This window comes from Haemaphysalis longicornis, unplaced genomic scaffold (assembly GCF_048455015.1).
Source record: "Haemaphysalis longicornis isolate Haplotype H1 unplaced genomic scaffold, Haemaphysalis longicornis Haplotype H1 scaffold_1, whole genome shotgun sequence".
NCBI lineage: Eukaryota > Metazoa > Arthropoda > Arachnida > Ixodida > Ixodidae > Haemaphysalis > Haemaphysalis longicornis.
In genome coordinates, this window is record NW_027526203.1 from 431,961,358 (window position 1) to 431,976,583 (window position 15,226).

Sequence of the window (15,226 nt, forward strand, 5' to 3'; positions counted from 1 at the left end):
ACTGGCTCGTCTAATAATGGCTACAATACTTTCTTTTCTGGGTGGCGGCGCCACTTCACTTGGAAATTGGCGCGTATTTCAAAATCCTCGAATCCAAGCCGACCCTGGAGTTTGATATATCAGTATTTCAAAAAAACTATCGGCTTAGATTCGAATAAATACGGTATTGCGAATAGAGTAATTTAGGAATGGTACCCAGTACCGTGTTGATTGATTGCATAAACCGTATTGTGCCCGCTGTTTCCTTGCAGCACTGGTGGTGCGGCCAGGGCGGTGCTGGCTGCGCTGTGTGCTTGACTCGCTGGATCAGAGCACGTTGTTCGTGCTCGCCCCACCCCAGTGAGCACCTTTAACGCATTTTTCTTCAGGGGGTTGATGGGCGATTACCTACACTAATTGGTTCAAGCTTCGGCCCATCTCCTTGTGTGGGCATTTGCTACACGGGGTGTATGTATGCTGGGCCATATGTTATGTTTAGTAGAATGCCCTGTATTGCAAACACCCCCTTCCTGCCGCTGACAGTTGAGGGTGTGTGATCAGGGTGCGGGTAAATGTCGCCCTAATAAACGGCCTCTGTGGCATGTGGGCTAAGAACTTAAAGTACTATATTTAGCGCATTCTCTCGTAATTTGCGAGCCCCTAACTGAAATCTAAAGTTTCTAAAAATAAAACGCCTATTTGGCGCCCCCTCCTCCCCTCCACGGCGTCTACGCTAGCCCGCCAGCCATGCACCACACGCTACGCGACCCCCGTGCCATCTGGCTCTATTTATAACCCGCCAGCCCCGCGCCTCACATGCGCAAGATAAGGCCAACGTGGTAGAGCAAATTGAGAGAGGAAAAGGCGAGAGTTGGAACTGCCAGACCAAGCGAAACGAACAATAGTATGAGATGGCGGAGTATGAGACAGGAGCGGAGCGACAACATGGCTTTGGAAGAGACTGATAAGCGGAGCAGAGAGAGGGGGCAAGAGCGCGTTGCGAAAGAGAGTAAATTGAATGGACCAGGTGAAGAAAGTGGGTGTTGGGTTGCGTCGTATGTGTTTTTACGTTTGTTGGCTCGATGGTAGCTTCAAATTGGCGGTCCTCTGCGCCACTTGTCTGGACTTTGACTTTTCACAGTTGGCGCGGCGCGTTGGTTGACTCCCGCCGACCAGTACCCGCCTGCTTGCCTGCAGGCCTTCGCGCATCAGGCAGCGTCAAACGAAGGTTAAGAATTCAGAAAGATCAGGACAAAGTGGCGAAGCGGTGTAAAAGATGAGAAAAACGCCGGTTTATTCCCGCCAGGATGCGTCGTATGAAGCGGGCCACGTGCACCCGAGCGTCGTATTTTTGGGGTTCTTAATGCATTGTTTCTATGGGGAGTTTGCCGGGATCGCGGTGTTCCGTTGTAAGGACTGGGTCATCGTAAGACAGGGGGACGTATCATCGGGGTTCCACTGTACTTGTTCCTTACTTGAAGTTGCTAATTCGCGCTCTCCCTACAAATGGTTAGTCTTCCTGTTGGAACAGTTAAGTGCAGCTGCTCCAGATTTGATGTGCCTGGGGTTTACAGGGGCCATGAAGCTGAAATACAAGTTAGGTTCGTCAAAAATTCTGCTTTTTCCAAATAACTATTCCAATTTTATTGCAAATTTCAAAGAAAAAAACAGTCAATGCTAAAAACAGAAAAGCAGTGGCAACTGCCCAGCCACTTTCAGGCAATTTGATTTTCTTTTTGTGTGTGTGAGATCAGCAGCAGCCAGCATAAGCCACCCTAACTGAACGATTGTAGAGGAGCATCTAGTTCCTTTCGATCGCATCCTTTGAATACGAACTGTTTTAGTGCTGGCCCGTAATGTCCTTCCTTAGAGTCTCTCTGAGGATAGTTATGCAAAACGTTTTGCGCTAATCTTAAAGCCGAAGGTGGTGACAAATTCCATACGATTGTATGCTCTGGCAGGCGTCCAGTCTGCAGCGTCAACCTGTTAGTCGGCACCTGAAGTGTGGAGCCTATGGTGTTTGTGGTCTCGTGAGCTTCATGTTTCTGTGACAGTCCACAATTTGTTTCCATCATAAGACCTGAGGGTATGGATGTTCAGTTTGTCCGACTGACTGCGTTTAACGTGTGTGAATTGCCAGTGCAACCCGGGCCTAAACCCTTCAATGTACAATCGTGGACAACTGAAAACGTGATCATGAAGATATGAACCCAAACACACAAATGGTGCAATTTCTTCCCATTCAAGTGAGATTGACGCGTGGCATAATTACAGTAACAAAGGTTGGAAATCTGGTTATCCAAATATACAAATAGTATGCCGTTATTGGGCCTCCACAAATAGCATTTTTCAATTTTGCATGCTCCGGTTGATATTTTCGGGTTCGGATTTCTTTTGTCCGCGACTGTACCTGCACATTTCCTTTTCTCTGCAGGCAAGCTGATGAGGCTGGACAGAGCCAGCAAATACAGTGTGGCTCTGTGCGACACCAGCCGCACACCGGAGGTGTTCGTGCAGGACCTGGTCGTTGAAGGCCATGCCTGGCTATATTGTTCGATATGCTTGTTTCTCCTAACTTGTTGCAGTGCACAGGTTTGCTCCAATAAACCTTATTTCCTAAAAGAACCTTGCATTTTTATTTGCCACGAGATAATCACTGTGCTACGATGAGTGGTTAGCTGAAAAGTTGCTGCCTTGGGGGGCACGGGGCAGTGTTGTGGTCATGGGTCATGCTCCTCGTAGGGGCTGTGCATGAGCAGCCTCGCAAGGACATGCACGACTGGCCTTCTGCACAGGGTGTTGAGTGTGGCAGAGGCTGCGGAGCTCACTCGCAAGGCAGGTACAAGGACTGAGATTCAGATTGTCATCACGTACACTAGATAAAAGGGCCACGGTGTTCAGGGCTTGATGTGCTATGAAGTCAAATCTTTGGCATAGCTGCTAGTTGCATTACAAGCAGAGTGTGGGTTTTGCAAGCATTATCGATGCTGCAGGGTATGCCTTTTGCAGTGTAGAGTTATGACAGCAAAGCAGCTGCTGAATTGTGAAAGAAGCTGTGCGAACAAAGCAAAGTGAAGGCTGCTACGAGGAAACTTCCAAAGACGAGCTGGTAGCTGGCCTGAATCTCAAATTTGGAAACGGCAGCTACAGGTTGGGAAAGGAAAATCTGGACACTGTGTGGGGACCCTTGTTTCCCCATGCATCATTCGCACGTAAGGTGAGCTGGGGGTTGCCATTTTGGCAGGCGGCATGTCAAGTGTCTTGATCCCAGGCTGCGGATGCGATGAACACTGGTCAACCCCTGTGCCATCACGCACATGTTCGTGGCAGTTCACAATGGGACAGAGACGTAAGTGACATGCAGTTTGCCAAAATGGCAGCCCCCAGCTCGCCCCAAGTTAAATGGGCCCTGAAAGGTTTTTTGAGCACACCAAATGAACTAGTGCAATCGTTAGGTGGGGTGGTGAACGTCATCTGTGCCAAGTATAACATTTTTACACACTGTGAAAAGCACATACTTTCGTTGCAAAGTTTGTTGCGTTCCCACTCTTTCCTGCATGTTTTTGGACTCCGCCATCTTATTCTGTGTACGTCGTCGATTCTCCCATGCGTGTCACGAGGCAGAAATCTTGCAATTGGACGGCTTTTTCTCGCTTCTGGCGAAGAGAAGCGTCGTCTGCTCAGCATCAATGGGTTGCGGTGGCGCCTTCAATTAATTAGCACTTCCTGCAGCATTCTTAACGCTATCGTGTTCATCCGTATTTAAATTTTTTTACTCTTATTATCGTGCTTCTCGTTCAGGTGCGTTGGCTAGGTCAATATGGCGGCATCGACTTCTGAGTTGGCGACCGCCTTGTCATACGACGTGGACACGAACGCTTCGGGCGATCGAAAGTCCGTGATGTGTGACTGGCTCGCTGACCGAAGATGCCGACGCCGATCGGCCGAACAGGCTTCAGGAATCGATCGAAAAGTAAAAATAGTGCCGTAATGGATGCGGCTTTGTTCTGTTAGTTCCAAGAGTAGTAAAAATAGTAAGGGCCATTAAGTTCATACAGCTCAACACATGCGATCCATATTTTGGCTTACGACGCTCCGTCCTTTCACTTTGGCGACAATTCTTTTCCCGGAGTTGCAAACTGCATATTTGTGTGCGACCAGCAACGTAGAAAATATAAGCTCGGTTAATAGAAGAGCAGTTACACAAGGTTTATTAGGTAATAAGGAATCAATATTGACCAAAGTTTTTAGCGTAAATCGTAAAGCAAAAGCACGGCGAGCACTATTCCTGCAGGGGGAAATGCATGTCACAGACTGAACAGTGCTTTTGCCGGAAGATCAGCTATGGTGTGTGCTTAACCTTACTGCGCAAGTGTAATTCAAGAAATTTTCAGTTAACCGGCCAGGAATCCTTGCAATCTTATACAAAAAAACATTGATGTGACACAAAGGGTGGGTTTTTTCAGCACCATCTCCGGTTATTGTGGCCCAGTCGACTAATCCCTCGCGCCCGCTCAGTCAAAGCCGCTGGTTCTACTCCCGGCATGGTGTTGCTTTTTTTTTTTTTTTTTCTGCCTTCATGCTAGGGGAAGAAAAGCTAATACCATTCCCAATCCCCTGGTCAGTGTATCCGGCACTTCCATCCCACAAGTTCCAACGCTTCGCATATTGGGAGTTCCTTTCCATCAAGACAGATCCGGGTCAACTCTCCAACCACAGCTACACAAGACAGTCACCCAGCTCACGCATCTCGTTCATCGTATCCGGGGCTCCTCATATGGACTCCGAGAGTCACATGTCGGCTCGTACAAGCCCTGCTCACCAGCCGAATCACTTACGGAACTCCAACACGTACTAAACGGAGATGTTCCCTATAACTTTTTTCCGAATAATTCACTTGTGCGCTAGCATCGTATTTTTCCGAAAATTTCTGCGCAGTACTTGAAAATATAATCGTTCATACTAACCCGACATACCACGTACGACGTACGTGGACCCGAGCGCGTGGAATCCGTGCACGGTGGCGTATCTTACCGCAGGGAGTGCAGGTCCTCCCTGATTCGAAAAATGTAAGACTAGAAACGGATCCGTCCGGCGGACATCCAATATCCGCATTGTTATCCCCTCGGTGTATCCTGTACATTTCAGTTTGGGAATGTCCGATTTTGAACATCCGCCGGATGTCGGAAAATCCGGCTGGGACGTCTGCCGGACGACCATCCCACGGACGTCCGTCTGGCTTTCTGCGGATGTCTGACGGACGTCTAAATGTTCGACACCGGATGTCCGACGGATATGTTCGATGGACATCTGTGGTCCAATGGGGTTACAGCTGACGTGACGAAAGCGGTGTCAGAAGTCAGTGCGCGTTCATTATTTTCGCATAGTATGGATGTGTTGCCGCCATACATAACTGGCGTGATCACGATCGTTTCCTGCGTTGAAAAGCGCAAGTTGGCAAGCGGCACCGTTCTACTAGTGGGGCTCTACTCTCCGGGTGCCTGTGCACCCAACCGTACGTCGGACGGAGAAGGTAGCAGAAAACGTACGGTGCTGTACGTAAAGACTCGCCTGTCGTAACTGTGGCGGGAAGAATGTGATCAAGGCAACGAAATAGCCTCCGCGGCCGCACCGGCTGACGAACGAAGCCATCCTTTAGAACGTCGGTGTACATGCAAGCATAGAGTTTCTCCTCACGCATGAAAATCGTGACATAGGCTAAATACTAATAGATCTATATCAGACTGAAATTCCATGACTCGTGCTGCAGCGTACGAATGCGAATGCATGCGTGCATTTCTGCAGTAGCTTCTGTGGAAAAAATGTATATATAAAATGAGCACTTTTTATGTGCATATAGTCTTGCTTATTGCTGCTGCACGTGCTGGTGCAAAGATTCGCATACCTGCTTTAAGTATGTTTCGCATAGGGTTTCATTTCAAGTCGTCATATTTCAGGCGCGTTGGCATTGCCGCGCTGTTTTAGAACCGAAACCAAAACTGCTGTAACCGCACCCTCGCTCATTATTGTGCACTTCACACGCTGGCAACAAAAAATAAAACTAATCTTCAATTTGTAATACTTTATTTTTTTACTTTTAATAAAATAAAAGTCAGCTGTGGCTCGTACGCAAGCTTTTTTATTCCCGCAACTAGCGCCCTCACCTATTTTGCGCTCGTGTTCCCTCGTGGGGGAAAGACCGGTGTCCGACTTCGTCTGCCTGTTTGCCTCCCTCGGCCGCGCAGTTTTCTTCAGCGTTTTCCGCCTATAAATGTAGCACAATGTCGCCGTAACGAGATTAGTATGATGCTAGGCGCGCTACATCGCCTCTCAGGGACGTTCGCAGTTCACCTTACCGTTTTCTGTTCCTTAATTTCTTAACATCTGACATGCAATTTGCATGCCTCTTCGCACACCTACTCCCGTCTCTGCTTGCTTTCGCCCTCAACTCTGCGGAATCTCTTCACACCAGCCATGGTAAGGACATTGGCACTGCACCTTGCAGTAGTTCACTTCTTATTTATTCGCGGAAGCAGTCCGAGCGAGTGTCCGGGCGCTCAGCGCATCACCGCACACCGGGAAGGACGCCGCGGGGTCATGCGTTTTCGTTACGTGCATTTGTGTCCCTGTTAAACAACACGTGCGGCACACTTTGCTTCCGAGCTTCAGGGCTTCCGACAAGCGCCAATTTTCTGTTGGTTTTGTTGATTTTCGCTTTTGTGAAATTTGAGCGGATCCGACCCGGTCGACACCTGGCGCAGCAGAAGGTAGCTGGATAACGTGACCCGGCCCGCGCACCATTTCCTGCACGGGTGGTGCGAGTTTAGCGCGCAGTTTGACTGCCCGGCTTCGCACCTTATGTCCTTATTATTTAATCTGCTTTTTTTTTGTGAGGCCTTAGCTGCGTGTAGACGAGCGTGGTGGGAAAAGAACGCAGAGGGAAGTTTCAGCTATTTTCCTCCCCCGGCTGCCCGCCGGCGGCACATTTTCCCATGCCGTGAAACTCTATGCTTGCATTGTTGTGGTACGCGACGGAAGTACGAACCTGAGCATTTCGTAAGCAGAGACACAATGGCTTGCAGAACGAAAACAAATAGAAACCGTGGTGTTTCCTGCGGGCGTAGTCTGCAGTGTTTTTGAAATGGAAATGGATGAAACTTCTGCGGTGGGCACACGCTAATGCTCGAGAAATTAGATGTTTGCTTCGAGAAGTTAGATGTTTTTGTTTGTTTGAAGGGGGAGGATACCCTTTACTGCGGCCAATATTTCATTTTTCGCTTGCCAACGCTGTTACGACAGGGAGCGTGCATGCATTTTGCTTAGTCCCGGACATTTCTTTTCCGCAAAGGCGGAATTTTAATGCAACTAGATGCAAATGCGGCTATGTGGAATTTTTCTAGGTGTTTTTGTGTTAGCCTGGCCCTTGCAGCGCATATTATGTCATGAAAATGTTCTTTGTGGTCGAAGTCTTGCATGTGGTTCAACTTGCATAACTAAACACTTCTTTAAAAGGGGATTGTTTAAATGGTCCGTTAAATTCTACAGATTTCTAGCTATTTGTTGTAATGCACACTCATATGGAATTTATAATATCTTAATGATTTTAGTGGGATACTTGGCGTTAAGGAATTATCTAGTTATTTTGAGATGCATATTTGTATATCGTAGCAACCAGTTCCTTTGTGATGCCAGTTTAACATACCTTCTTCTTTTGGGCTTTCTTTGCAAATTGTTTCCAGGCAAATCTCCATGCAATGAATGGGGCCGGTGTGCCCAAACGTGTATGCCAAGCAGGCAGAATGAATCTCGTGTCGAGTGTGGCTGTGTCGAAGGATTCCACCTTGGTCCCAACCAAGTATCGTGTCTTCCACTAGGTAAGCCACTTAAATATCAACCAACAGCACCTCCAGTCATGAATTTGAGGTTGCTGACAGTTTTTGTTTAAAATGTTGCAAATAAACAAACAAAAAGAACATTAATTGCTACCAGATTATTTTATCTCCACAGAGCCGAAACTTGTGCATGTAGGTACTGAGATATGATACAAGCAGTGCAATTGTAAAATTCATTATCATCATCAGTCCGTTTGTGTTTGCTGCAGGACGAAGGCCTGCCTGTCCCATGATCCTGCAGCTGTTCTTGTCTAGCGATGCCCTATTCCATTCTTTGTCCCCGAATTCCTTATTTTGTCCCTCCACCGAGTTAATGGTCTTCCCTGCTTCTAGTTCCATCCCTCAGTAGCCACTCTGATGGTCCACTGGTGGTCAGTTTTTTAAAAGTAAAATTAAGGACAACAAAAGGGTGCAAAGACAATTGCTAGCTCTACTAATGTGTTTATCAAAGAATAGTTCTCCCTCGAAACTTTTTTTTTTTTTTTTTTGCTTTGCCCTCTTGCAAAGAAGTGATAACTCATTAGATGGGCTACTGTGTCATCAAAAAAATGTTACTAGTTTGGTACAGACCAGTGTCTCATGCCCTTGCCATGGTTCTTGGTGATGTAGACTGCGTCAGGCAATGTAGAACGCTTCAACGATTTCAGCTTGGCCCTCTTCCTATCCACAGTTGTTGAGCCACCACACTCAAGTTTGTACCCATATGTGCTGCAGGCGCTTTTCAGATGGGACAAGTGCTCTTCTTCCTTGATGTCTTGTGCTCAAAGAACCAAGCGCATAGTGCAGCACCAGGTCTGCCCATTGTACAAGGGAGGACGCAAGTCTATGATATGTGCATAGTTCCTCCACTGTCTGGTGGCCAGGCATCCACCAGGCGTCCTGCCTATAAGGTGTCGTGCACCGGTTATAAATGCAAACAAGGTGTTGTCGCAGCTGCCAGATCACGGACAAATACCATTGTAATCGGAGACTCCGGGCTGTGGTCCTTAGAAATACATCCCCTGGCACGTAGTACACGATTCTATTTTGTGCAGAATACGTTGGGACCTGTGACTTGCACCCCAATGTCTTAATTTTTTCGCAAGCAGTTGTGTAGCACACCCTGGACAAGCAGTCTGTTGCGTACGCCTTCCCGGTGTGATAGTTCCTGTTTCATTTTTTACAGATCCGTTGGCATCGTTCCTTCTGATCACCACCAATGCTGGCATTCAGCAGTCATTTGTGGAAAGCAAGGGCAAAAGCCACTTTCTGTACAGTAGCAACACACTTGCGGTGGCTGTCGATTTCCTCTTGAATGGCCCCAACGTGACGGTGTTCTGGAGTGACGTGAACCTGGATCAGATCAATGCGGGGAAAATTGTGGCAGGACGTGAGTGTCTTCTCCTTCATGTAATTGCACTGTGCCCTGTTCAGCTTAGCCGTATGTGCTACTGGTTTCTCTTGGTAATTTTTTTACCAAAAAGAATTACTTTTTTTTTGGATGTGGCTGTTATAAATGCAGTAAACCCTGTGCAGTCAGTCTTCCCTCTAGTTACTGTGCAAGAGTGGAGTCTCTGTATTGTCTAAAATGATATTTTGGATGATACTTTCGCCGCTGTTGCATTCCTTCGGAAACAAGCTTGTACATTGCGTTTTCTTTGCTCTTTGTTTACTTTTTTTTGACATGTTTATTTCCAATGACAGGCCCAGCAGTTAGCTGCACAATTGTAAAAAAAAATGCTGCCATAGTTCATTCGGCTATGGTCAAGATAAAAAAAAGTGGGGGTGAAAAGGCGCAATGCGCTGCTTGTACCGCTCCTTTTATTTATTCATAGGCAATTTTAATTTTCAAGTTGCTTTTCAGGTGGCATTAGTTTGTCTTGGGGGTGTAACGGTAGCAGCTTGTTGAAGGGACCCTGCAACACTTACCACCGACTACTCGGAATGCATTTTGGGGTAAAGTCTATTGTCCCAGCAATCTCCTCTTGCAAGAATTATGAAAATCCGTTTACTATCACCGAAACTACGCGCGATGAGAAATCACGCACAATTGCTCCCTCTCAACTCGACCGCGGACAACACGGCGAAAGCTATGCGCTCTTTCCCGGAGAGGAGGGCGGCTCGAGGCGTTCTGTTCGGCGGCCTTCGATATATCGCATGCCGGGGAGTTTTCTCCTTTTCTCCGTTTCTCCTTTTCTCCGTTTGAAGCAATAAACGTTTGTTATCGAGTGCTCTAGTTCAAAGGGGAGTATTGAGTTCATCACTAAAACTCTTCGTGCACTCAAAACACAACAAACGCCAAAACTGTGCGTACAGTTTTAGGCATAGAAGAGGTTGGTACACAGCGCCGACAACGGCGGATCGTCACAAGAAATGCGAGAAATAAGCCGCGAAGTTGACCAGTGACAGCCAACAGGATAGCCGTGGCCCAAATGACGTCGTTTAGGCCATCCCAGGGGTGCATAATGAGGACAATTGAAGGGAGCGCGGTTGGTTTTTTCGCGTCTTTCACGGCGATTTGCGCGCTTACCGCTTCACGTGCATGTGTCATATTTGGCTCAGGTATTCCTGGCAGTGTAATCTAAACGTTGCGCAGGTTTACTTGCACTGCACAAAGAGTGTTGCAGGGTCCCTTTAAAACGGCATTTTTACACGCTTGCATTTGCAAAAAAAAACTGATTTTTGTCAAGTAAATTTCGTAGCAAGAGTAAAATGGCTTGGCAGCATAGTGTCTGGCATGTGTTCCTTTGTTTTGTTTTGAAATGCTAGTTTTCTATCGTTAAATCCTTTTTCTTGCTGCAAGCAAGCCTGTTGTATCAAAGCGACCTTGCACTAAGTTTTAGCCCTTAAAGTACTTTGCGCCTGATTTTCTTTTCACATGGTTCCTAGAGTACAGGGTGGTCCACTGTTGAAGAAACACGGGAGAGCATGGCCTGTGTTCTTCAAAACCCCTTCTTAAAATGTTGGGTTAGTGCACTGTAAGCACGGAGAATAATAGGCTCTTTGGCTTTCGGGCGCAACTAGAGGTACTTAATGAGCCAGCACTAATTTCTTCAGTCATGTGCTGTTATATAACAGTGGACCACCTTGTACTCCCCCCATCGTCATAAAAAAGCAAGCTGAGCTGGAGTTGATTGATTGTAGGGTTTAACGCGCCGACGCAACGCAGGCGATGAGGCACGCTGTAGTGGAGGGCTCCGGATTAATTTTGACCACCTGGGGATCTTAAACGTGCGCCGAAACCTCGTACACACGGGCGTTTTCGCTTTTCGCCTCCATCAGAAAAGCGGCTGCCGCAGCCGGGAATCGAACCCGCGACCTCGTGCTCAGCAGCGCAACGCCTTAGCCACTGAGCCACCATAGCACGTACTGAGCTGGAGTCAGTTCCAGTGAACTGTTGTGCAGCCAGATGGCATGGCCATCACACTTTGATGCATAGATGTACCAACGGATAATTGAGCAATCTATGGGTACGAGCTAGTTGCTGCTCCATTATAACACCGTGAAGTGGAGCAAAGAAGGCAAAGGACGTAGGAGACAAGGACCGGCGCCGGACCTTGTCTCCTACGTCCTTTGCCTTCTTTGCTCCACTTCACGGTGGGATTCAAGTTAAAACAGGTGAAATTCAGCAGCACTTGTCTGATATCATCTTATACTTCGAGCTCAGTGCCTGCCAAGTCTTCTAAAACTACATGGCAGTTTGCCTGATCCTGAGCTCTTTGTGTGGCTGCACTGCTAAGAGAAATCCATCAAAAGCATTCCTTGCAAGACCTGCCAACTTCCCCACCTGATTGAGAAATTTTCTCCGAAGCATGGCCTTTATGAATGGCAAAAAAGACTTTTTCTGTCAACTAGTTTTCATTCTTCTGCAGACCGTGAAAAGAAAAAGTATAGGCTGTGTTCACTTTGTCACTCGGTGGATACGCCCCTGTTCGTGTCGTGAAGTTGTAAACAAAGCGTGTACTTTCCCTCTTAACGTACATGCTGATCAGGTCGTTTGCCCTGTGATGGCCAGCTGTTTTGCCCCCCTCAATCTGATCCTGTGAGCACGCCAAACCCTTAGTCTCTTTGGTGGCTCTCTGCCTCTGGATTGTTTCCTTTGGTGCCACTACACCGTGGGCGTCCTGCCTGTGTTATCACGTACTGATCGGACCCAGGAGGAAGGGGAGGGCTTATTGCCCTGTCTACTTAACTGCGCTTGAACGACTCCCCTCTCTTCGCCAATCTGCGTCTCTGCCTCTGCTTGTCTTTATGCGGCCCTTGCTTTGCACATTTTTGCAGCTAAGTGGTCTGCCATTGTGGGGCTTGGCAGGCCATTCTGTTGTTGCCCTTGTGTGTGGAGTCGTTATTGCCGTGAAACCCCAAGGAACCTGAGTAGATCTCTTGATATGAAAGGGTGGTTTAATTTTCAGCGTGAAATTAACGGCCAGGTACCAGCGTGTGTTACCTTAGTGTGAATTGGTCAGCCCTCTGGATTTTATGGTACTCCCTGTAGTTCTTCGTTGGTGAGCCACACACTGTAAAATTGGATACATATTTCTGGGTGTGGCACATGCTATATTGTTATTGAGGATCTTCGGATTGAGGAAAACTGCCAAGGAAAGGTCCGCACTAGCTAGAAAAAGACTAGACAAGTGGCTTGTGGAAATGGGCTTTACTGGTTGCTGGGAAGTGACTGTTCGATTCTTAATCTCCCCTCAATGCTGCTGCCATGGCAGATGAGAGCGGGACCCACCGTATTGTGACCACAAAAGGTTCCGTGCTGAGCCTGTGAGGGTTTTACGCTGAAAACTGCTGTGCATAAAGGTGCACAGCAAAATGACTGCAAATCTTTCTTATTCATTCCAAAGTTTGCAATAACAATACCTTGCACTTGTGTAATATGACAAGGGAATAATTTTGCATTTTAGCAGAGTTTGTACTGCATATTTTATAAACATTAGCATACAAAACCGAACGAAAGGACATGAAAACACACGGTCTGTGTCCTTTTGTCTTCAGGCCGTTATCTTTTTTTTTTTTTTTGCTATTGTTCAGGAAATCTGATGCGCGACTAAGGTGAGGGGGCTAGAGCAACCCAAGGCCACTACCAGCGTGAACAATACCTGTGCACCCTTGCCACTATGTTTGCTGCAAACAAAGGGAGCGGAGAGCTTAGAAGGAACTACAGTAGCTGCTGCCAGACAAAGTTGACTGGGGCTGAAAGTGAAAGTCCGAAAGAAGTTTGTTTACTTCAGTTTTGTCATTTCATTTCAACACTTGGGTTACAACGTGCTTCTGAGCACTTCTTGTGTTGAGAAGTTTTGTTATACTTTCGCGCAGCAATTTGGCTTGGCTGCAGTACTGGGTGGGCGGTCAGGCCAACCAGGTTGTGCCTTGAGTGAAGCAGGTGTGTTGTGGTGGCCGTGCAGGTCTGGAGGATGTGCAGCCCCTGGTCGGGGAGGGCCTGGAATCGGTGGAGGGCCTGGCCGTGGATTGGATTGCGTGCAATCTCTACTGGGTGGAGAGCAGACACCAGGAAATAGAGGTTTCAAGGTGTGACGGTTCCATGCGGACATCGGTCGTGGGCGATGTCCGCCACCCTAGGGGCTTAGCGCTGGATCCGCGAGTCGGGTGAGTTTTGCACCCTCCCCCTCTTTTATGGTTGCTGCTGTGAGGGGGTTCGCTTGCGGGTCTGCTTCGCAGCAGCCAGTTGTGCCTTCCTTTTTTTTTCTTTTTTCCCTCACCTTTCTCGACATAACTTTGAATAGCAGGTTACTGCCCAAAGGTTGGTCACGTATTTTTGGTGCTCAGCTTGTCATGATCATCAGCAGGAAGTATATGGTGCATCATCAAGGCAGTTGAAACTTCAAGCTAAAATTCCCAAGACTCTGTGACCTCCTGTCCTTACATTTTTTTTCTTCAGAGCTTTTTTTAACCCTTCTGGCATCAAGCGACAGATTACAAGACTTTGAAGTTACTTTTCAATTCGGCTAAACTCCATTTTTTACCTTGGGTCATGAAGCTCCACTGGAGGTAGCAAGCATAGAGCAACTTGGTAATGTCTGACCAAGTAAGTTTTGATGAACCTTGAAGTACTAAGTTGCTACTGTCTGCTACTTCTCAAGTCTGGTTTTGTGATTTCGTAATAGGTATGATAGCAAGTTTTTCTAAACTATTATTAGAAGAAAAAAAATTCAAGGGCCAGTTCTTCCGTAACCGGCCTTGTGTACATGAGCATGGCATAAAATATGGCAGTGTCAAGTATTGCTTCTCTGAAAGGGCCTTCTACATAGTTCGAATAGAAAAATTTGTGCCTTTTGCCAACAAGTGTGTACAGTCAGTCTGACAAAATTTGTGTTTGCACGAAACCTGTGGGCATTCTGTCGCAGCTATTGATTGTCTGCCCTCTTGTATGTCCAGCGTGCCGGCACGCTTGTCGATTTGCAAGTATGTTTCTAGTTACTGCAGCATTTTTTCCTTGTAAGGGTCTGCATGTAAACGAGGGAGTGGGAAATTGGCACTGGAGGTTAGCTATATGAAGCGGGGTGTCTTTCTTCACAGACCCTCGCTTTAGATCAAGACCCAACTAGCAGTCTCTTGGAAAATAACCTCCTTTATCTGTTGCCCAGTCTGAACGAGAGGTGGCATGCTGGGCCCATGCAGTGAGATTTGCAAGGAATAGGGTTTCTGCAGCTTCTCTGGCTCTTGTTTGTTGTGCATGCGTATTTGCACTCTTGCATAGTTCCAAGCACATAGTAGTTCAACTGATAAATGTAACCCTCCCTCTCCTTTGAGGAGTGCACTGTGCTTGCTTTCTTTCAGCATGCAATTTCACCAGTAAGTAAAGTTGTGTGGCTTTGTTTCGTGTCGTTTACCAGTATTTCTAACAGGTTGGAAACGACATTACGAAGATGGTAAAACATTTATTCTTTGTTTGCTTAATTTATCAGCAAAAGTATGTGAAAAATGGGGTGAAGCCATGCAAAACGCTAAGACACTTAAATAAGCGTGGAAGAAAGCTTTTATGGGGTAGATATTTCGAAACTTTTGGTGTGTTATTAGATAGGCTATTTCAGTAGGATATAAAATTTTTTTCTAGCTTTGCAATATACTTTGTTTAATTGCATGAAGCTCCCACGCAGACATCATGTGGCATTAAATGTTCATGAATGCATCACTCGCGCAACCCTCATTTAAAGGCCACTAGTGCTACGCAGGTGGTGCAGTTTTGGTCAAAATTTTGTGGTCCAAGCCGGAAGCGTGCAGGCTGCAAAAAATTCCATGCACAAGCTTACTTCCCGAGTGAGGCTGAAACTTTTTATGCAGGAAAGCTAGAGAAAACACCTTCCTTACTGCCTTAAAATATTTTTGTTGCATTTAAAGGTAAAGCCAAT

At 46.9% G+C, this 15,226-nt stretch overlaps 2 protein-coding genes across 3 annotated transcripts in view; both read left to right on the forward strand.

The window, feature by feature from the left end:
* The window catches only part of Als2 (Amyotrophic lateral sclerosis 2), a 74,148-nt gene extending 71,544 nt beyond the window's left edge, over positions 1-2,604 (forward strand). For both annotated transcript variants that reach the window (XM_077687342.1, XM_077687343.1), the window contains 2 exons: positions 252-339; positions 2,414-2,604. The gene's annotated coding sequence lies outside the window, so the exon portion shown is untranslated. The remainder of the gene's footprint in view (positions 1-251; positions 340-2,413) is intronic.
* A 3,553-nt stretch (positions 2,605-6,157) lies between these two features.
* The window catches only part of LOC144155730 (low-density lipoprotein receptor-related protein 2-like), a 46,271-nt gene continuing 37,202 nt past the window's right edge, over positions 6,158-15,226 (forward strand). Inside the window, exons 1-4 of the mRNA XM_077687344.1 lie at positions 6,158-6,456; positions 7,719-7,853; positions 9,037-9,240; positions 13,262-13,463. Of these exons, the coding sequence (XP_077543470.1) occupies positions 6,369-6,456; positions 7,719-7,853; positions 9,037-9,240; positions 13,262-13,463 (629 nt within the window). The 5' untranslated portion in view covers positions 6,158-6,368. The remainder of the gene's footprint in view (positions 6,457-7,718; positions 7,854-9,036; positions 9,241-13,261; positions 13,464-15,226) is intronic.